This window comes from Aptenodytes patagonicus, chromosome 5 (assembly GCF_965638725.1).
Source record: "Aptenodytes patagonicus chromosome 5, bAptPat1.pri.cur, whole genome shotgun sequence".
NCBI classification, from domain to species: domain Eukaryota; kingdom Metazoa; phylum Chordata; class Aves; order Sphenisciformes; family Spheniscidae; genus Aptenodytes; species Aptenodytes patagonicus.
Genome location: NC_134953.1, coordinates 52,178,647 through 52,200,694, shown reverse-complemented (window position 1 = coordinate 52,200,694; position 22,048 = coordinate 52,178,647). Strand labels below are relative to the sequence as shown.

General features: G+C 38.4%; 1 protein-coding gene across 15 annotated transcripts in view; it reads right to left on the bottom strand.

Moving 5' to 3' along the window:
• Window positions 1-22,048, bottom strand: part of PRRC2C (proline rich coiled-coil 2C) — a 76,619-nt gene that overhangs the window by 51,994 nt on the left and 2,577 nt on the right. For 14 of the 15 annotated variants that reach the window (XM_076339754.1, XM_076339766.1, XM_076339759.1 and 11 more), the window contains exons 2-4: window positions 4,918-5,085; window positions 3,495-3,672; window positions 115-221 (exon numbers count right to left, since the gene is read on the bottom strand). In XM_076339754.1, coding sequence (XP_076195869.1) covers window positions 115-221; window positions 3,495-3,672; window positions 4,918-5,032 — 400 coding nt within the window. In that variant the 5' untranslated portion in view covers window positions 5,033-5,085. Of the gene's footprint in view, window positions 1-114; window positions 222-3,494; window positions 3,673-4,917; window positions 5,086-12,151; window positions 12,261-22,048 lie in introns of all 15 variants that reach the window. The other variant, XM_076339755.1, reaches the window with a different exon arrangement.

Here is a 22,048-nt window from a genome sequence, read left to right as displayed (position 1 = left end):
GTCCCAACTGGCCCAGTCAAGACTCAAACGCTTGCTGAGTCTGGGGGTCTCTCACAGCAGCATTCATAGCCTGCTAGGGCAGTCAAGAACCCCTCCACTCTGAACATCACTTACCGTCTTGTCCACCTGGTTTGGTGTTGGCCCACGATTTGGCAACAGGAGCTGCTTCTGGAGGAGCAGGAACAGCGGGTTTTGGCTGTGTCTGCGGCACGTCTGGCTGTCTGGAATTAGAGGAAAAGCACTTGTGAATACAAGAGGGTAAGCACAGAATAAGATTGTCAGGATTACTACTGCAAACAGGTGAATGAAATGAAGTAGCTATGCAGCTGAAGAACCAATAACTACTTTTCTGGAGAAAAAGCATTTTCTTATATAAAAGGAGTTGTTACAGTAACAGTTAAAAATCAGAATAAATTAGCTAATTCTTTCAAGAGTAGATTTCCCAAAGTGGAGAGGAATGAATGAAAATAGCTGGGCAGAAAATGCAGTCAGGCATGAATAGAATTATAACTTTTGAAGTAGTGTATTGGACAATCAAAAAAACCAATCAATCTACAACCACGGAAGGGAATAATTTGGAATAATGTTCTCTTGCCTCAGGAGTTAATAGAGGAAAGCACTTAAAGACCACCATGAACTGAGAGAAAGAAGGCAAACGTGTGTCAGAAATTACGAAGTAAAAGGAACTGATCAGGAAAGCTAAAGACATCATTAAAAAAATTTATGGGTACCATGAATTGGAGCCCAGAAGCTTATGTCTATTAAGAACAAAGTCTCAATTTCACCATCTTAACAGTGAGGAGGCAGACATAAGCACTCATTTTGTCCAATATAAAAACCAGGCATATCCTTGAAGATCTTTCTAGTCTACAGATTCAGTGATGTTTAACTTCTTTCAAGAATAGCTACTTCTGAAATCTGCATATTCAGATAACTTAAGACTCCAAAGCATAGTGTCTACAAGTCAAGACCTCCAGCTCTTAGTAGTAATTTTTAATAAAACAGGAATTATGGGGCAAATCCAGTAGTCTAGAATCACTTTATTATACCAGTAAAGAGGTAACTAGTGCAATATCGTGTCAGTTAACTTACAATAAACAATTGTAAATGCTTTAAATAGATCCTAGAGTAATCCTAAATTTCTGAGGACTGCCACCAAGAAGTAAGTTCCATTTGGGTTCTGCAGCGATCAAAGCAAAGCACTATATGGCAGTCTCAGAACTGACATAGAAGTAAACATCACCAAAAAAAAATCATTGCTGGGGAGAAACACACTGGCTTCTCACAGGGATAACTGAATGTAATTTTCATTTGTTTCCACAGATTACTGGAATTAAAAAAAAATATCTTTTCTGTTTCCACTTAGTTGTATTTTCTTACAACTGCACATTTCCCCAAAGTCTGCTTAGAAAGTTGTAACTTACATGGCTGTACTTTGTCAGACAAGTGAAACAAGGAACAAGACTGTTAAAGAGTTTATTCCTTGCATTTCTTGCAGTTCTACTCTTTCAAAGCCAAGCCCATGTAGAATTTGAGTTATCCAAACACTGTTCTATAGGTGTGGGTATTGATGAGGGAAAGAACTCAGCTTGGTGCTAGCTGAATTAATCAAATCAATACACAACAGGCTGCACTATCCAGGAAAAAGGGACTGAGGCAATACCCATAGAAAGTGACAACTTGGGAAAGCAGCAGGAAAAAAAATTCGTAATTACAGGGAACAACTCATTCATGTGAACTCCAATGCAGTGATACAAGAGAAAAAGAATTAAACTAAAGCAAGCTGATACCAAGATGTTACCTTTATCCACAACACTTGTGAGAGGAATACCAAAACACTTTACATGTAAACTGTGGCATTTATAAGCATGTTGAAATATTGGAGAAATATAGCAGTACTTACAAAAATGGTCTGAGGACTTGAGCAAACGCATTAGAAGGTCTCAATTTAGAATTTACTCGTGGCCTGGGCATACATACCTGTTCCTGGGAATGAATCCCTCTCCCCACTAGTTTTACTTTTATGTGGTCTTTGAGGCCTTTATCAAAATAATGCATATAAAAATACAAAGGCAAACATCTTCCAGTCACAGATAAGGGACAGATATTTATTTATTTTTAAACGCAACATCAACTACTAGAATATACTACTAATACATGCAGCAGGCTATGGAAAGGCAGACAAAGATGCAGATAAAATGTGTTTTAGTCAACAAGCTACTGGCTCAACACAGGTTTAACTAGATAAAGTGTAAGTGACCTTGAAGTACAGGAAGATGTTGTGCAAGTACCATACAAAACACTGGGCAGAAAATTGTAAATTTATAGTTTCATAAGCTTAAAACAAAGAACTAAACACAACACTATACTCCTGAAGTCTAACAGCTTTTCAGAGAGATGTCAAAAATTGACATGTAAATGTAGGAAACTATACAAGGAGAAACAAAGGGACAGCAAGAAGGCGAAGAAAACCTTTAACCATCTTTTGCTTTCACAAGTGCTAGCGACATACAATCAGTGCCTCTATCTTCAAGTGTTTTTCAGAACAATTTATATGTCAAAGAATAAACACTTAAAACCCACTTTTACTTTTGTAGTGAGAATCATATCCTGTTTTAAGCTTATATGGCAAAAAATTTGCTGTAAAATACTTTCTAAATATTGCAAAGTTTTAGTCACTATTTTCTTTAGCTGACCTCCTGTACAAGTGTGAAACAAACTTAGCAGATGAAACTGTACTGAGGATGGGAAATTATATTATACACTGTATATAGCAGTACATCATCACCACCATCACTTCTATTTTGTTTATATCATATATTGGGGGAGTGTGAAACAATAGTGTAAAGTTTAAGATAGAAAATTTTTGTAAGTCTGTAGAATTTATGGCATATTAAGCAAACAAATTAAAGTGCAAATATTAAGAACCATTAGGAAAATAAAGCAGAGATTCAAAAAAAATGTATACGAACCAAGAATTTTTGAGCTTTCTCTGCCATACATCAGCACAATCACACTAAATTAAACAGATTTTTGCATACTCTCATGAACTTGCAAGTTATTATTTAATTTAGCTGCTATGTACCGAAGGGTTCCTCCTATAGTTAAGAGAATTTTAAGGTGATTACACTGATCTTACAAAAATATGCTACAGTATTTCCTTTAAGCAGCCATCAAAACTTACACAAAGGTAGCCACGTCAGGTGACTAAAGGAAACACTCATCCCCTCATATGGAATTTATAAACATACTGTTTTCATCTTAAGGGTGGTTTTTTTGGTGGGTTTTTTTTGGTTTTTATTTTTTTAAACTATCCCCCTAATAGCAAGATTCTTCCTCACAAAAATTAATAATGGTGCTATTTCCTCTCTGCTAGCTATCTTGAGGACAGTCAAGTCTAGCCAATTTCTTCCCAGGCCCTGCCCACCCCTGGTTTTGGGAAAACTTGAGAGAAACAGCACAGCAGAACAATCCAGATCTCATTAGTCACTTACTTTTCTTCTTCGTGCTGTTCTTGTTTTGAAGCCCATCCTGTGCCATCTTTAGGCACAATGTTCACGTTAGGGTCATTGCCTTTGTTCTCTGCTTTGAGACTGGGGAGGTTAGCTGGGGGAGGCATCCTCCTTGAAATAGCAACTTTTCCAAGACTCTGTAATCCATGGCGTGCAGCAACTGCATGCCAAAACAGGAAGTGCAAGTTAACAATGCTGTTTAGCGGATAGTGTTCATGCAAAGCTACATAAATCAATAAAAATGTTTTGCAAGAAACACAGAAAAAATTAAGAGTATAAGAATTAGAAATTCAAAATTTTTCATGTTTTAATTTAAAAAAAGGGAATTAGAAATACTTGGTTTGGAAGAACTTGAGTACTTTTTGAATACTGAGTCACTATGGTTAGCCTATTCCAGAGATTAAAAAGGATATATGGCCCCACCTTTATACACAATGCTCAGTGACAGAAAGGTAGAGGAGCCATTTAAAATATGATGTTGATGTCTTAATATCCTTTAACATGTTGTCAAGCATCATTCTCTTGCTCCTTTTGGAGTTTAATGTACCTTGATGAGTCCAGGAATACCCACATGGGTCCAGCCCATTTCTTTTTTGCTGCCAGTTCCAGCTGGCAGATGCTGCTCTTGCAAAAACATTCATACAAATTGCATTTACTCCAGACCACAAGTACGAAAAAGCAATATGAAGCTAGCGTGCTACACAGGACATTCAACCTACCAGCTAATCAACTCAGGTGACAAGTACAAGATACTACCCTAGGCATGTTGTATCATTACAAACAACCCAGTTTCAACCTTTAAAAATAATATTGTGGAAAACTTTAACAAAGTTTGAACACACTTTCCCTCTTTTCACCCCCCAGTTTAGGCAAGTATGTCAAATCAAATTCAAAGCCTTCAGTGTCATTCCCCCCTGGTTCTCAATCCAATCAATCATGAAAAAGCAGGCCTGCAGTAGCCTTATTTGAAAGGTCAGTATAAGTTTCACCCAGCATTTGTCTACAAAACAGACAAAGCACCTGATTGGAAAGTGATAATTGCCTTCTTGTTAATCAAACACCTCCAGTACTGCAAATGTTTTCTGAAATATGGTAAAAGGCACAGCTGGGGAATGGCATGTCATGCTGATAACAAATGGAGACTGCAGCTATAAAACAGGTTTTATTTACCTATATTCTACTTCCTACTAGACTGCAAATGCTGTCTCCCTGAACTGATACTCTTGTTTACAGCTAACCAGAAACTGTAATCAACATTGCTTTCCAGAATTCTTCCACTTAACTATTCTATCTAGCAGTTAAAAAAAAAAATCTTGCTGTGGTTAAGTGCTCATATACTTTGCACTCTTAATTAGTACTACAGTAATGATGAAACAGAATGCAAAACTAAAGTCAGTTTACTCACCTGTGGTTTTCTGAGTTTCCAGTGACTTTCCCTTGTAAGTATTAAACAGACTGAGTGTTGCATACTTTGTTTTTCCATCCTTTGCTTTTGTACTCTGGCCTGACTTTTCCGACATTTCGGTGGAAACTCATCGAGTCTGGTACCTCCTGCTCACCCCTCAAAATTTGCCTGAAAAGAAAAACAACAGAAAAGCAATTTGAATATAAGCCAATACTTAAGACAGAGTTCACAGGGCAAAAGAGGACAGCATATTTAACACCATTAGCACTGTTACATTTAAGCATACTGGAGATGCCATAGAATACATTAACTCCAGAAACCCCTAGCCTTATGTAACACTTGTAATTTTAAAGCATTTCCATCTCTACAATTTGAATGTCACAAAATCAGAAGGGTCAGCATTTAATTAATATCAAACCCTGTAAAAGTGGTAAATATTGTCCATGATTTCACTAAAAAAAAACCCCAAACATGCAAAGTTTCCACCAGCATCTAGCTCCCCACCGTCGAAGCTCAATGACTTCACCCGCTCCTGAAGCCAAGTGTGAGATACTATTACCTGTGGTACAGTATTTCTGGAATTTGTTTTTTTCTCCCCAATTAAAATCATCATGAACTCAGCAGCTAGAGAAATTAAATACACTGAGTCAGAAATTTTCTTTATCAAAACTAGGAATACAGTATGTTCTGACAGGGAGCGTGAGACTTCCTTAAACCAAGAGTTACACTGTTGTTCTTGCAGCAGTAAGTTACAGGGCTGTTAGAACAGGTCATCTCTCTCCTCCCTCCCTCCCCCAGAATAGCAGGCCTTGACAAAAAGAGCCCAGATTTTTTTGCCAGACTGGTCAACATTTGGCTATTTCAATGGCATGTGTTACACCAACAGCCATTCCTCATGTCGTCCAAAAACATGAAATACAGGATGGAAGCAGGGTGAACCCAGCCCACCAAGCAGAGCATGTAACCAGAACACAGACCTCGGATGTGGCTGTTAGGCCATCCCTTATCTATCCAAAAACCTACGTATTGAGGCTGCAAGGTTTCACTGGAAGCCACAGCTCACTACTCAAACATCATTAAAGGCATAGGGAAGAAAAAACCCAGCCTGATACACCAATTTAAACATGCTTATCTTTGGAGCTATCAGTCAAGCAGATTTCAAGCAACCACTCACTGTTCACCGCTGCCCCAATACTTATTTGCAATTCAACAACATCAAGCTTTGCCCATTATTATTCTTCATGGCCACACAACTGCTTTCAGCTAGCCTGGAGACCTAAATCCAGGCAGACTAGTTTATCAAGCTGGAGTCTAAATCAGACATTAGGCCCTGCATTAGCCTCTTCTTATATGAGGAAACTCAAGTTTATCATAAGGTCTTCAGTAAAAGAACCTGGCAGATTCCTTCCCTTCAATTCTCCTGTTACTTGCTGCTCCCAGACTTGTATTTATGACCACAATCATCCTGGAGCATCAGAAGAGAAAGTATTGGGCAGATAATTACCAGGAGCACATGGGTGGCAAACAAGCTTTCAGGTGTGCATACAACCATATCAAGTAATACACTATAATTACCTGATATTTAGCTATGCTCACACACTCTTTCAAGTGAGAACAATTCGCAGTTTTAATTTTCAGCCCAAGACTTATCCCAGCCCCAGATTTTGTAAACCAAAAGTAGCTTCACAATGGTGAATAATCTAGAAGTTGGAAAGGGAAGGGAAAAAAAAAGGAAAAAAGAAAAGATGACAGGTCATTTCTTGCCCAACCAATTCACAAAAGCAGCGAAGCCCTAACAGATGCAGGCAGAGCAGAAGGCAGTTTGAGGATGGTTTAAGATAATGTTGAGTTTTTGTCATACTTTCCAAAGCCTGTACTTCTGGTAGAGATCAAACATGGAAAATCTTAATCATAACTCTCTTTACTGCAGAAGACAGAATTCATACTTGGACAAATCTTAATTGTAACAATTGTTCTTTCTAGAACATTTGATAGCTTAAAGAACAGGAGGCAGTGATCACGTTCCCCAATAATGCTTTTTTACGTCAAATTTACAAAAATTGGTCTGCTCATTACAGCTGAGTTCTATGCCTTTTATACTATTAAAATTCATACTGTTTGACAAGTTTTTCCAAAGTTACACTACAAAGAAAAAGAAACAGAATATTTTAAATTGATTAAAATTGCACATTCCTCAGTAATCTGACTTGCAGAAAATAAATCAAGCACTGCAAACAGTGCTCTTTTAAAATTAGGCCAGTCAAAATACTCATATTTAACTAAGTTTAGACCGATACTGGTTGCCAAAGAAGATACACTTGCAAAATTAGACTTTAGACCAGCTACTCAAGCCAGGGATGACAAATCCTCCCTCTGAAGAGCCCATGTGGCCCTCTACAAACATACCTGCCAGGTCACACATTAAACAAGCACCCAGTGCCATCTAATAACAGTTATAAAGAGATAATTGCATGGTTTTGAGCCATATGAAATGTATCCAGCTCCAAGACCTTTGCCTTTTCACTCAAACTTTAGCTGTATATGCTACATTCCCATACCGGAGCATTGGAATCACTCCCTCTGTAGCACCACCTACAAGATATTTTAACATAGGACATGTTTAATTTGTGCATACAATAGGTTGGCAAGTACTAGACTCACCAAGTGATTCCCAATTTGCCCTAACATTTACATCTTTTGTTATTATCAGTAAGGTAGCTGTTAGTCCAAACTCTATTAGTCAAATCCTTAAAAGCAAAATGCTGCTGTCCACTAGGTTTAGACTCACTGTCATATGAATAAGAACATGAGATGGCTGTATACCTCTGAACAGCAGCAACATATGAAAGATGTCAGAACTACTTACCAAAGTTAAATAACTACCATGATAGCGAACAGAAGGACAGGCAACAGTACAACCAATAATGGCAGCTGGCAGGGTTCACTGCACTATTAAAAAATTTAAGCAAGTCAGCGATTCATTTTGAATGACTACAGTTACTACTATGCATAATTACAGAAGGCACAATGCTCCCAAAATTCTGGAGCAAAGATTACCTTTCAGCCGCACTGTAATGTTATCAAGTAAGTTAACTGACCTTCACTGTGGCCTTAAGATTTTAAGGTTAAAATTATTACTGCAATTTCTGTACCAGACTTTTTTCAGACTGCAACTGGTTAGCTTATTTAGATCCTGCAATGAACTCAGAAGCATATGAAATTAGCACAGTAAGTAGCTGCCACAAATTCTAGATATCCTGGTTAAGGGATATTTACTTGTGCCCTTTTAGATACTTATAGTTGGTAGAAGAGCAAACAGAATGCAGTATATTCCAGACTGTAGAATCATATTTTTAAAATAATAATAAAAACACAGCAAAGAAAAAACCCATACATACTACACAGACCTTTTCCACTAAGTTCCTTGCTCTCCTGATCATTTCAGAATTCCCCAAAATGACTTGTTCAGAATTTAATGATACTAATTCATATGTCTGTAAACTTTGCATAGTGTTCCATTAGGGCCAACTGCAGAGTAGAAAAGATACTACCTCCACTTTGGAAAAAAGTTCTTATGTAATTAAATAAGGAAGAAAGTATTACATATTTGAGGTCACTTTTGAGGACTGGAGGGGTAAGAAGTTTAAAACATCTAACAACTTAACTCAGCGATTCTTGTCTAGTTTCCTTCCTTCTCTCCCACCATGTCTATTTCAGTATTTTGTAGTTTTATTATACATATGAAAAAACAGTTTTACATACATGTGAGAACAGAACAGCATTCTGTGTAAGCTATGATATTTTGTTGTCTTGGTGAAGAAGTACAGACAGGCATGGAAAGGGGAAGAGAGTTGTGTAAAGGTTCAGGTAGAAAGTTAGCTTCTTTATCCATAGGGGGATAAAGAAGGCGGGGGCAGATCAATTCTTACTATTGCCATGGAAAATAACTGTATTCTTTATGTTATGGTCTTCTAATTAATATGTTTTTGTATATGTTTGAAGCACAGCATAAACCATTCCTCACCTTTGGGAGAAAGACTACTATTCCTTGTATTTTTCAAACATCCCATCCTAGCTGATGTAAGCACGGACAGCTGCATGACAAACTCTCTAGATCTGTATTTTACATGCTGTATTTTTAAACCTCTAGACAAAAGTAGTCTTCATTTTTTACACAAGTTTAACATGTCAAGAGATTTCTTCAGCAATATTACAGTTATCTTTTATATGCAGTCCTACCTTCTTAAACCCCACAGCCCACGCCTATTTAGCATACAAGCACACAATCAGTTAGGACAGGTAACCTGTACATTAGCTTCCCAGGATTTTGAAGTCCTAAAAACATTCAGTAAATACCAGAGTAATTCCCACATTCCCTATTCAATACAGCTAGGATATCTAGTCCCTGCCACTTCCACTCCAAAGGCTATATTTTGGCTAAATTTGAGAAGGACGAGCTGGAATGACTTAAGGCAAAGCACACCATTCAAGACTCAAACCTGCTGAATATATCCTAGAACCTTCAACTCTCAGTGCCTCAAATGCCCATCTGTGAAGTGGGAAACATCATAAAAAACACTACATGAAAGTTTATTCGTAACTGGGACACATTAGCACCTCTCTTAAAACAGAAAACAAGAAACAAATCCAGAAAGACTTTTCATACACTATTTTAAGCACATTAAAGAAAGTGGTTAAGGGGCAAAAAACATCATATACGAATTTGTCATTTGTATCCAGCCATAACTCCACTTAGAATAGCTTTGTTTCTGGCACACTGAAGAATGTGGTTCTGCTAAGTCTGGAACTAAATAATACAATTGAAAAAAATTAAGCTTTTTTGCCACATGCTCGACTGATGTTAGAGGCAGATGTTCCCAAATTCAGTGTTATTAATTTCAAAAGACCACTGAACTCAAAACCCCAGATAAATTAACACAGCATTAAAAATTTCAGCAAGAAAGGTTTCATTTCAACTGTAAGTCTGGCATATTTAGACTCTAGAACTTCACTGGAGAAGTTGCCTCCTAACTGTAAAATCTAAGCATAATCTGCAGCTAGATATTAAATTCTGAAAAACAACTGTGTGATCTTCAGAAAAGAGACTAATTGAGATCATTTACAGAAATATAAAGCAAATTTAAAACAGAGAAACATAGGATACTGGATTCAATGTACTTGGAACCCAAAAAAGCCTGCCTTATTTATAACCCATTATAAAGGAACCCTGTTATTTTAAATGAACACTCAAAAATATTGTGTAATTATTGAATACATGGGTTTGCGCAGAAAAGATTGCACACAAATAACATAGAATTACAATTAAACATACTGATTTCACTTCTCTGACATGGATGTTTATAAACAATACACACTAACTAACAATCTCTTATGATGACCTTATATTTACAGCTTTCTAGTGCCCAAAGCATCATTCTGGGACTGAGGTTTTCAGGCCCAATTTTAGCAAAAAAACCCAACACCCCCCCTCCCCAAATGTTTTGGCCATTTATCCCACTATTAAGAATTCTTAACAGCTTCAGAACTTACTTAATAGGACATGAAACCAAGTTTCAAAAACCTCCAGTAACACTTAAGTAGCAAAAGTCTCCATCAAATCAAAGCATCTAATAAAAAAGGCTCTAAGGTCAGGATTTCCCACCCTCCCCAAGAGCAATTTGCAGCAGGGTTCATTGTCAAGTAGGTTGTTGCTAAGCCAGCTGAAAATTGCAGTAAAGATTTTGGGAACTTTTGAGCTTCTATTTCATGTACCTCAGACATGGCTCTATGACCTACAGAATAGAAGCTCTCCAGATCTTCAAAGAGTTCTGGGTAGATCTCACTACAACTCATTCTTGAACAAGATCTATACTAAGTTTTACTTCCTTGGAAAGCCGGGCTACTACACACTTCCACCTCAATTTTTCTTCCCCATATCTAGATTTTGGGCTCACCAGTTTTCAGCAGAGCTTGAAAGAGGGTACAACACGCAAAGATTGCATTGATTCTATAAATTCTGTGAAGGTAGGTGGCCAAGTAGGAAAAGAAAACCCTTTTAATCACCATCTCTTCTGCACCCATCACCTCAGAAGAAAAACCATAGCACGGGCCGATCCCTGAGGCACTAGACAATCTACAGAGGAGTATTGTTAATGGCCACCAAACGGAAAAATGAAAATGAGTTTTGCTCCTTAGAACCAATGCACTCTGTCATGAGACAAAGCTGTAGCAAAGCAGGCTTTGCTAGTCCTATCATTCTTCAAATTACTCCCCTTTAAAGCCTAAGAAAGTCTTTCCAAAACACGACCAAAACTAGGTATGTCAGGTGGAAAACGGATCATGACAGAAGAAAGCCATTTTAGGACATTATCCCACAGGTGCATCTTATTAAAATGCAGTCTGTGGATGCCAGAAATGAGCATCCACAAACATGTCTGCATCAGTTCTGAGACACCTAACAACAGTCTAAATAGAGCTACTAAGCTAGGCAATGAAAAACAACCAAAATTAGCCACCCACAAAAAGTCTACACAGAAACTAACTTTACCACAAAGCATATGTTAGTTTAAACTAGCCATCTATAGAGCAAGCAAATCTTTTGCTGCCTTAGAAAGACTGGAAGGCAGCTTGTTGAATTGTCTTCTGTGAGAAATACTAGTCACCTAGAATACGGCCTTCCAACAGGACAACCAGCAACAAACCACAACATCTCAGGGAACTTTTATTAGGAGTCTCTTAAGTCTAACATGGCACTAATAGCAGTGACTAACACTTTTAAAATAAACTTTCAGGACACATCCTGCAGCAGAAATATATTAGCACACACTAAAATAATCTGTCGGTTCTATTCTTTTTTTCCAGTGCATTCTTGAGAACAAAAGGAAAAATGAGTTACGAGCAGCTGGCTGGAGTAAAAACAACACAGATAAAAGGACAGCAACCATGCAAACCTCAAATTTATCTCTATCCACAGATTTGAATATATATTTAACTGTATGTGCATGAATATTTCATTCAACATGCATGGAAATCATATACCTGTGGAACAGCCCTGCCAAAAGAAGCTTGATCCATAGGATCAATCATGATCAACATGTCTTTTTAAGTGTGCCCATATAACAAGGGATCCAAAAGCTACAGACAGGATAAACTCACACGGGTAATAAAGCTGTCAAAAATGCACTAAATATTTTCACTAAAGCCTCTTCCTTTTAGCTAAGATAATTTCTGATACCTGTACTGTTTATGAAATCTTCTCCTCCTGAAGTGACCTCAGGAAACAGAGAGGTTATGGTCCCCTCCCCTCACAGGTAGAATGATGCCAGTACAGCTAGTTAAGAACTCTGGGGAAAGAAAGGACAGTTTTCATTTCATTTAGTTTGAGGATAAATTTTTTTGCATGTTTATATTCAGAGTATCAAATAAAGCTGTTCAATATTTTGACAAATACTATCTAAATATTATCTAAGGCAATACTCTTACCCAGGGATTCAATGCTATCAATGTTTATGTATGTCACTTTCTTCCATGTTTTACACCAGTGGCCCAATTTTGGTCTCCCACTTTCTACTGAATAAGAGAAGCTGTTCATCAACACAGCTCTTATACTTACTTTACCTTTTACATTATCTCCTTCCTTCCTTGTAAAGAGGCACTCAAACATAAATACAGCTATTCTTATGAACAAAATGCTGAAATTAGCAAGCATCTCCCTAAAAATTTTATTCAGTTCTCAACTACTGTACGTGCAGAACATGTAATACCTCTGTCTACTTTAGCTTTATAATTACACTTCTAGGTACTCTTCTGGCTGTAGATTCTTCTACATTTGTGACATAAACCCAGTTTTATCACTAGATGAGATTCAAATCTAAAATGTACAAAGTGCTATCAATGAAACATTTAAAATAAATAGTATAAGACTGGCTACAGAAGGCATGTTACAAATTATCAAAGAACAAAAAACCATGTTTTTGAGATGTACAAATATAGATAGCAGGTTTTAAAGGTTGATAGGTACTAAAAGATGACCAATGGCTACCTAACTTTTTTTTAAACACTTTTTTGTCATCTTTGTAAAATGATGGCCACCTACTGAAGTAAAGCAAATTCTCTTGAAACTAAGAGTAAGGCTCTCTCCAAAGCCCTGCACATAATTCTTTTCGCTGTGATAATATCCAGTGAAGGTCTTTAAATCCTTATCACATCAAGCAGAATGAAGATAGTAAAGAAGTGGTTCAAATGAAAAAAAAACCCAACTCTCTTTTCCAAGGAAAAAAGCTGGAAGGACAAAGCATTGGCACCATGTTTCTCACTGGAAGAGGCTGATGAACTGAAATTAATTTTCAGTTTAAATTTTAGTCTAAAGCCACAGTGCTTCCAATCTATTTAGGCATCTATCTCCTGCTACAACCAATGGGAATTAAGTTCCCATCCTGTGACTCAAATTAGCAGAGTGACTAGTAACTTTTTATGGGTAGTTTCACTGTTACCATTCAGAAGCTTACCAAGAGCCAGCAACATACTTAACTTTTACTTTGTAGCTACTAAGATACAAATACTCATCCGGACTTCCCAGACAACAAACTAAATTTGTAAGCAGGCAGCACGTCACCACAGAAAAGGAGTCCTAAGGAAGGAACAGATGCTCCCAAGCAACAGGCAGTGAACGAGGTCTGGAGCGCAGACACCTAGTAACCAGCAGCAGATGAACCGGTGACTTAAAGGGAGTTCAGGACCAACAACCTGCCCTTCTTCGCAGCAGGGAAAAACATTTCCTCAGACTACTGCTCCTATGCCTTTACATTAAGGTTTTCACTTTCTAGTCAGTTTTCTAGTAAATTTACATCCTCTGCAAAGGAAGGACAATAGCTTTGTATTTTAAAGATAAGTTTACAATTAAAATAGAAATCAATTTTTAAAAGTATCAAGTATCAAAGTCAAGTATCAAACAAGGTTGAATTAAGAAACTCCCTTCAATGTATTTTGTATCTTCAAACTAAATACGGATGATAAACTTAAAGCTCCAAGGCTCCTCCTCTTGCTTGTCACATTAAACACTATTTCCAGAATTTCAGAAGAAAACAGTAGTAGAATGTAATTCTTTGAATTACCAGAAGTTAGACAACGAAAAAGGGTACAAGTATCACCAGAGAGTTTTAACAAAAAAAGCCTCTACTATTGCCTACAACTTCTTAGTCTTGAACATCATTAGACTTACCACTGCACCTCCGTGTTCCACCACTCATACAAAGCCACACACACTCTCCCCCAGAACACCTAAAGTACAGTTGAGTAAATTCAAGCGTAACTATACAGCTTATACTAAATTAAATACACAAGGTCCCTAAAAACCATTCTGCTTAGAATATTTACATCACAATTCTGAACTGAAAATCCAAGATCTGCTATCTCCAGCAACAGGACCTTTAGGCACACAATACTCCTACAGAAATCCTCTCCCATACTTACTCTAGCATTCAAGTACCTTCAAGAAGTGAAATACACAATGTCCAGACTCAGCCTTAAGTCTATAATCTTCTGTGTAGCCAAAAAAAAAGGATGACTGGCTTAAAAGCTCTAGACAGAAGTGATTTTAATTTGGCTTCTGAGTTTAGAAAATTTATTTTGGTCATTTTTTCAAACTTCTTTGCAACATGAGGGACAGATCTTTAGAGTAATATACTGATGGAATTTGCATACAACCAAATAAAGAGAATGGACTTAAAGGTTGAAGTTGTACACCATAGCTGCGTGTGTCACAGGCACCATAAAATTATAAGAATCAGAAACCCAGGATGTGCCACTAGACCAGATGCATGTCGAGTTCAGCATTCACCTCTACTGGAATGGACCAGAATGATCTTCGCATAAATACACCAACCTCAACACTGATCCAGCACATCTTGCTTCTGCCCTTACATTCATGGTTTTGGAAGGTTGCATTTGTCCCAGATAGCTTCCCACTGATGACTGAGGTAAACACGGACTCGTGCTTAAAGAAATAGTTCTCTGTATGTCTGCTGGCAAACTCAAATAGTAATGACCAACAGGCTAGTGGAATGAGCTTTTCAATTCTTTTCAGAGCAATTCCCAGTTTAGGTTGAGGCACAACAAAGCAGCAATGTAAAACGAATCTTGTTTCTCACTGATACATGAATAAAAAGCTTCCAGAGCCTGAAAAGACTACAATCTATATTATGAGAAGAATACAGTTGCCAGACTAAAATTTCACCAGTGGTGTATAGCGACCACATAAAATATACTACAGCCTTCATTGGTATTGCAAGCATCTAGCTCCTTTACTCACTTGTTCTACATAAACCAGACTAGTGGGAAAAACTTAATACCACCACCACAGCTCAAGTAAAAATGACAAAGATTAATAACTACTAATAACTGTACTGTATTAGAAGCATTCCTTCAAGTATCAGCCCATTTTCAAGTTATCAAAGTACATTTAAACAGCTTCTTTGCCAGAAAGGATTTTTCAAGACATTCCAGTAAAGAGACTGACAGCGCGTGCCACACGTAAGTCAGAACTAGCACACCATAAAGCTAATGCACTAACACAACACAGCTATTCTTGCAGGGTTCTGATAATCCTCAAACATAAATTAGAATAATTTAGATGTTTTGCAAGATTACCAAACACATTTCAACTAAAAATGTATCCATTTCTGAAAATGTAAGATCCAAAACTTCTTTGCAGCTCACTTTTAAGGCAGGCTATTTTATTCCTTCTTAGCCTGACAATTTCTTTACAAGTCTCTATTTCTTTGTCACTGAGCATTAGAGCAAATTTTTTTGCAAGACAGGTTTTTGATTTTCCAGTTTCATGCAGTTAGTTAAGAAACTTTTTAAAATTGTAAATTTTTAATTGTGGCAGGAGTTTTGAAGTGCTGGAAGGAAGCCAGGACCAGAAAAAAAAAAACCCAACAGTTTCTATACAATTAAAGAGAGCATCATGAGATGCGGTCTCATTACTTCTAGGAACAGAACAATGTAAGCACTTTCACCCAATTAGCTTTCCAACTTGCAGATGCCAAATGAGATTTTTATTTTAAAGATTTGCAAAAGTGTTTATTAAAGAAGTTTCCATTATTTAGAAGAATGAGAAAACGTCAAAGCTCTCAAAACTGAATTGCTGCCTATTTGAGAAAAAGGGAATAAATTAAGGCAAATTCTTGCAGAAACAAGCCACGTACCTGCTATCAAAGTACAGTATTCAAATAGTAGGTTGTTAGGCAGCACTTTTTTCTGAATACAGAAAACTAATGCGACCTGTCTTACCTATCAGAATTCTTTTTTAACTGAGTTACAACTATTCACTAGGTTTCTTATAAACTAATTTAGGTCAGTTTATCCTGACCACAGCCACTCTCTGCAAAGGCATCTGTTAATGTTTAAGATCACAAACAGTCCCTTAAAAAAAATTACAAATGCACTTAGCATACTGTCACAAGTACCACTTTGTTTCTTGCTCAACTGCATCACACCATCCAGCAGAAGCCTGGAAAGGCAAAAATACTAGCATAGCCATTATCCCCATGCACACAGAAAGCGACATGGGGAGTCTCCTCCTTAGCGGCATCCTGAGTAGTGGTTGCTCTGTCAGGCTGAGAACAGGGGAGCAAAAGGGAAGCCCACAGTGGGGCTGCAAAAGAAGCTACACAACTGATGACATACAGATGTCTGTTCATGTCCGTTCAAATGAGTGTGCTGAAAATATTCAAATGGTCGGCACTTTTCTGCACTTGCTACATTTAGATTTAATTATATGTAAAGAATAATCAGAACTGGTGATGATGGTTGGTTTGAGGATGCGTTTGCAAGAATAAAGGAAACAGAATTGCTTGTACCCTACAGCAAAAAAGGTATGAGCAAGAAGCCTCCACATATTACTGGATTTTCTCTTATTTCTAAGCATGCAGAGTACCAGCGAGCTGCGGTTCCCTTCCAGCTGCACTTCAGCAGATCTGATTCCAGACACAGGCTGAACAGTGCTCAGGATCTGTTCCTCTGCAGGCGGCTGTCTGGGACAAGTTACCAGAAACAACAGCTGAGCTGAACAAGAGTTGACTCCTTAAGTCGGTCACAGTGTTTGGTGCAAAACACTTCCTTTTAGGGAGCTGATGAAAGATAATCAATAGGTACATGAAAACAGACCAGATTCCCAACAGATGAGCAGCAGAAGTTGCAGCCATTTAAAATCACCTCTCTCCAATGTTTCATTTTTCCCTTTCGTTTTAATACTCTTACTGCAAAAGCCCTTGCACTTTTGAAACAATGCTGTCCTGGTTTCAGCTGGGATAGAGTTAATTTTCTTTCTAGTAGCTGGTACAGTGCTGTGTTTTGGATTTAGGATGAGAATAGTGCTGATAACACATTGATGTTTTAGTTGTTGCTAAGTAGTGCTTACACTAGTCAAGGACTTTTCAGCTTCCCATGCTCTACTGACTGAGAAGGCTGGAGGTGCACAAGAAGCTGGGAGGGGGCACAGCCAGGACAGCTGACCCCAACTGGCCAAAGGGATATTCCATACCATGTGACATCATGCTCAGTACATAAACTGGGGGAAAGCTGGCCGGGGGGGCCGCTGCTCGGGGACTGGCTGGGCATTGGTCAGTTGGTGGTAAGCAATTGTTTTTCATTTGCACTGCTTGTCTTTCTTGGGTTTTATTTCTCTCTCTTTTTGTTACTGTCCTTTTCATTACAATTTATTATTATTTTAGTTCATTTATTAAACTGTTTTTATCTTAGCCCACAAGTGTTCTCACTTTTACTCTTCCACTTCTCTCCCCCATCCCCGGGGGAGGGGGGGAGTGAGCAAGTGGCTGTGTGGTGCTCAGTTGCCAGCTGGAGTTAAACCACAACAAATGCCATTTAAACTGGTGGCATATTTCCAACCCTCCCCATGTTGAAGTGGACAGTGGAAGAGGGCAGGACAGATTGAGACAAATGTAAAGCCATTCCTTGCTGTGAATAACTCAAAGAATCTTTTTCAAGACTCCCATTTCCTGCTCCTTTACCACAATTTCCAAGCCCCACTGTAATAATTAACATTTCTTGACAGAGGAAGTGACGCTTAGTTTCAGCGTTCTTCCCAAGGAACCATGACTCACTTTGAGCAGTGGATTTCTCTCCACATCATACCTTTCTGCACCTTTAAAGTATCCCTGACATCAGCTGCAAATAAGTTTTTATACAAAACTTATTTTTTCAAAGCCTCTATTCATAGATCAGTCCTTAAGTAACAGTTACATCTAAGGTTTTTTACTTCAGAAATCAGTTAGATGTTGCTTTGAAATAATGTTCAAGCTCTTCTGTTCATGAGCTCTTTCAGAATATTTTGGAATATTTGCACAAGAACCACTCTAGGGCTACATCCTTAAGGATTTTCATTCCTCTTTTGAACAGATGTGCCAAAATGAATTCCCTCTTCTCCACCTATTTTTTCCAACTTTTTTCTGTTTATCTTCTCAAGATGCTTTTGTTATTGAAGGATCCAACCGAAGTGCACCCTCAGCAAGTTTGCAGATGACACCAAGCTGAGTGGTACAGTCGACACGCCAAAAGGATGGGATGCCATCCAGAGGGACCTGGACAAGCTCGAGAAGTGGGCCTGTGTGAATCTCATGAGGTTTAACAAGGCCAAGTGAAAGGTCCTGCACCTGGGTCAGGGCAACCCCCAGTATCAATACAGGCTGGGGGATGAAGGGATTGAGAGCAGCCCTGCCAAGAAGGACCTGGGGGTACTGGTGGATGAAAAGCTGGACATGAGCCAGCAATGTGCGCTCACAGCCCAGAAGGCCAACCGTATCCTGGGCTGCATCCAAAGAAGCGTGGCCAGCAGGTCGAGGGAGGCGATTCTGCCCCTCTACTCTGCTCTGGTGAGGACCCCCCCTGGAGTGCTGTGTCCAGCTCTGGAGCCCTCAGCACAGGAAAGACACAGACCTGTTGGACCAGGTCCAGAAGAGGGCCACAAAAATGATCGGGGGATGGATCACCTCTCCTATGAAGAAAGGCTGAGAGTTGGGGTTCTTCAGCCTAGAGAAGAGAAGGCTTCGGGGAGACCATATTGCAGCCTATCAGTACTTCAAGGGGGCTTATAAAAAAGATGGCGGCAAACTTTTTAGCAGGGCCTGTTGCGACAGGACAAGGGGGAATGGCTTTAAACTAAAGGGGGGTAGATATAGACTAGATATAAGGAAGAAATTTTTAATGCTGAGGGTGGTGAAACACTGGCACAGGTTGCCCAGAGAGGTGGTGGATACCCCATGCCTGGGAACATTCAAGGTCAGGTTGGACGGGGGCTCTGAGCAACCTGATCTAGTTGAAGATATCCTTGCCCATGGCAGGGAGGTTGGACTAGATGACCTTTAAAGGTCCCTTCCAACCCAAACTATTCTATGATTCGAAGATGGAAGCAGTCATCAACAGTAGAAATCTACAGAATAAACAATGTTATATAGAGTTCTGTACAACCTTAGCACAATAAAAAAAACTGTTCAAAAACAGTTGCTCTAATAATTTATGTAATAACTTAAGCTACTTGTCACTACCTTCAAAACCTCCCACCTTGCTCAATACCCAAATTCTGTGTTGCCTGTAACTCCTACCATATTCCTAACCTGATTCACATACATAAAAATAATCATAATTTCTCCTCTGTATTGAGATGTTACAGCATATTTGCTTTTAAGGCTATCAAAGATACAACCACTGTGATAACGAGAGCCAGAGTTGCCAAATGTACCAGCATATAATACACCACTGACAGGATCAATAAAACCCCTTCACTCCTATGCATACAAAGGTGGCAGAATTTGCTCCTTGGCCTGGTCCAGCTTTGAAAGAGCTGTTAGCTGCTCACAGTCTCTTCTACCTGCTGCCTGTTATTCTCTGGATCTCTGGTTATATGTTTTTCCCTGTGAATCGCTAGTTTCCTGGAGCAGAGACCATCTCCTCCTTCACTGAGAGAATGCTCAGCATCTAAGAGATGCTGCTGCAAAAACCACACTGACAACAGTTCTAGACAACGCTGGTTAATTACAGTAAGGGTCAAGTTCAGCCCTCTGCTTTAGACTGGATTCATTCATGTTTTGTCAAAAAAAAGAAAAAAGATGAGGAGCTAAATTAGAAAAGCCTTATCAGCATACCCAGCTTTATGTATCTGCCTTTCAGCGTTACAGAACCCATTTTCCATGGAAGTTAACTTGCATCTGCCAAATGGCTACAGATGAAGTTTAACATCTTCAGTTGCTCTTGGTTCTGTTTATTCTGCTTAGAAAAAAGAAATCCTATGTGTCCCTTGATACTCTGCTTTCAAGATGCAGTACGTAAATAATTAAGAAGGCTCAATATATTATCAAAATACTTACCAAGAAACTTTTTTTTATCCAAAGCTAAGTGCATACTACAAAGCTCTGTCCATGCTGAAGCTTGATTTGTGGCACGAAAAACATCTCCTAACCAAGGTGACTCCAGCAAATTAATCAAGTAGCTATATCACAAGCCAAAGGCAAGTTTTTCTTACCAGAACACATCCTTTCCTAAAGACTATTTATACACATTGGCAAGAGAAAATGTTATTCCTCCTCACTAGAACACTTCTGCTGTGCACCTCTATATACACCTAGATACACTTGTACAGGAAGCACAGACTGTCCTAAACACTATTATAAAACAAGCCCTGTAAATACAGTAATTTATTTTTTGCAAAATGAAAGCATCAATGCATTGATCTAAAGACAGGGAGGTCCTTCAGTGGAATATATGGTTACTTTGAAATAGAAGAAATATATTAAGTCCTAAAGCATATGAAGACTTAAATTAGGAGAAAATCATTGGCTTCTCAAACAAAATGAAGATGTTCCTGCACTTCCACCTTAGCTGAAGATTTATATCAGTTATATAATGTTTCTTTTGCCAAGAATAACTTGAATTGTATTTGCAGGAGTAATAGTTTAAGTCTACAGTCATCACTTTAAAGTATAAGTTAAAATTTACAAACACTAAAATCTAGGAATATTAAGGTTACATGCTTACAAAATATTAATTTTAAAACAAGCTGTAGCTGTTTACATGATTTAATGAGGACAGCCTGAAAAGGTTTGCTTTTCTAAGCAGAGAAGGTTTGATTTGCTAGCTTAAGCAAGCAGTGTGGCAAAAAACGGGCAACCTAGCCATTGCTGGTTTTAATATGAAAAACCATTTGGTACCTCTGAGCATGATAAGCTACATCTTCTATCCCAGCTAACTAAAAATTGAGTAAAGCTACCATTTCACTTAGGAATCAGCTGAACATTGATTTAAAGAGGTATTTAACAGACCTGTCTTCTCTCAGTCACCCAGCACCGGGTGATGCCACAGTTCTTCAGGCACTACTTGTGCATTTGGTGTACCTGAATATAAAGTGCAGTAATTCTTGTCTCTGATGTTGTAAGCCCCTGAAAGTGTAGCCCACATTATTTTCAAATACATATCAGTTAAAATTTATCACCATCATACTTTGGATTGAAGATATATAATGTTGATTCTGCACTATAATTATACTGTTAATCAGGACAGTGTCAGACATATAAAAACATGAACAATGTGAACGATACACAGCTGCTCCCTTTAATACGTGTTTGCAATCTGTAACAGACTAGTTCATTAGCATTTAGTTAGAATGTTATGTAATGGTTGAGGTATTTGTAATAAAAACAGTCTATTTCTGTCAGCCTGTTCTTCATAGACATAAAAGCTGTCTTCATCTGATTTTTATTAGGACTTCATCTTTCCCTGCTCTTTACGCATTTTTTAAGACTTCTGTCCACTCCGTTTCCATTTCACCAACACACAGAGTATTATTTCCTCCCACCTCCTCACACAAATCTCAGCTTTTATTTTTACACCTGCTTTCACGCATGGGAAGTTTCCATGGGGTTTTGTAAAACCCAGACCCCAAAAAAAATGAGGGCATGAAGCTGAGCGAGGAAAAAATTTGCTACAGAAGATGAACAACTGGTTCTACCAGTAAAACACCACTGGCAGTCCCGTCATTACAAGCCCAACATCCATCCCCAACTAGTGGAAAGGTGGTGCATTTTCAGGGCAGAGGTTCCCCCCCCTCTCAAACCCTCCA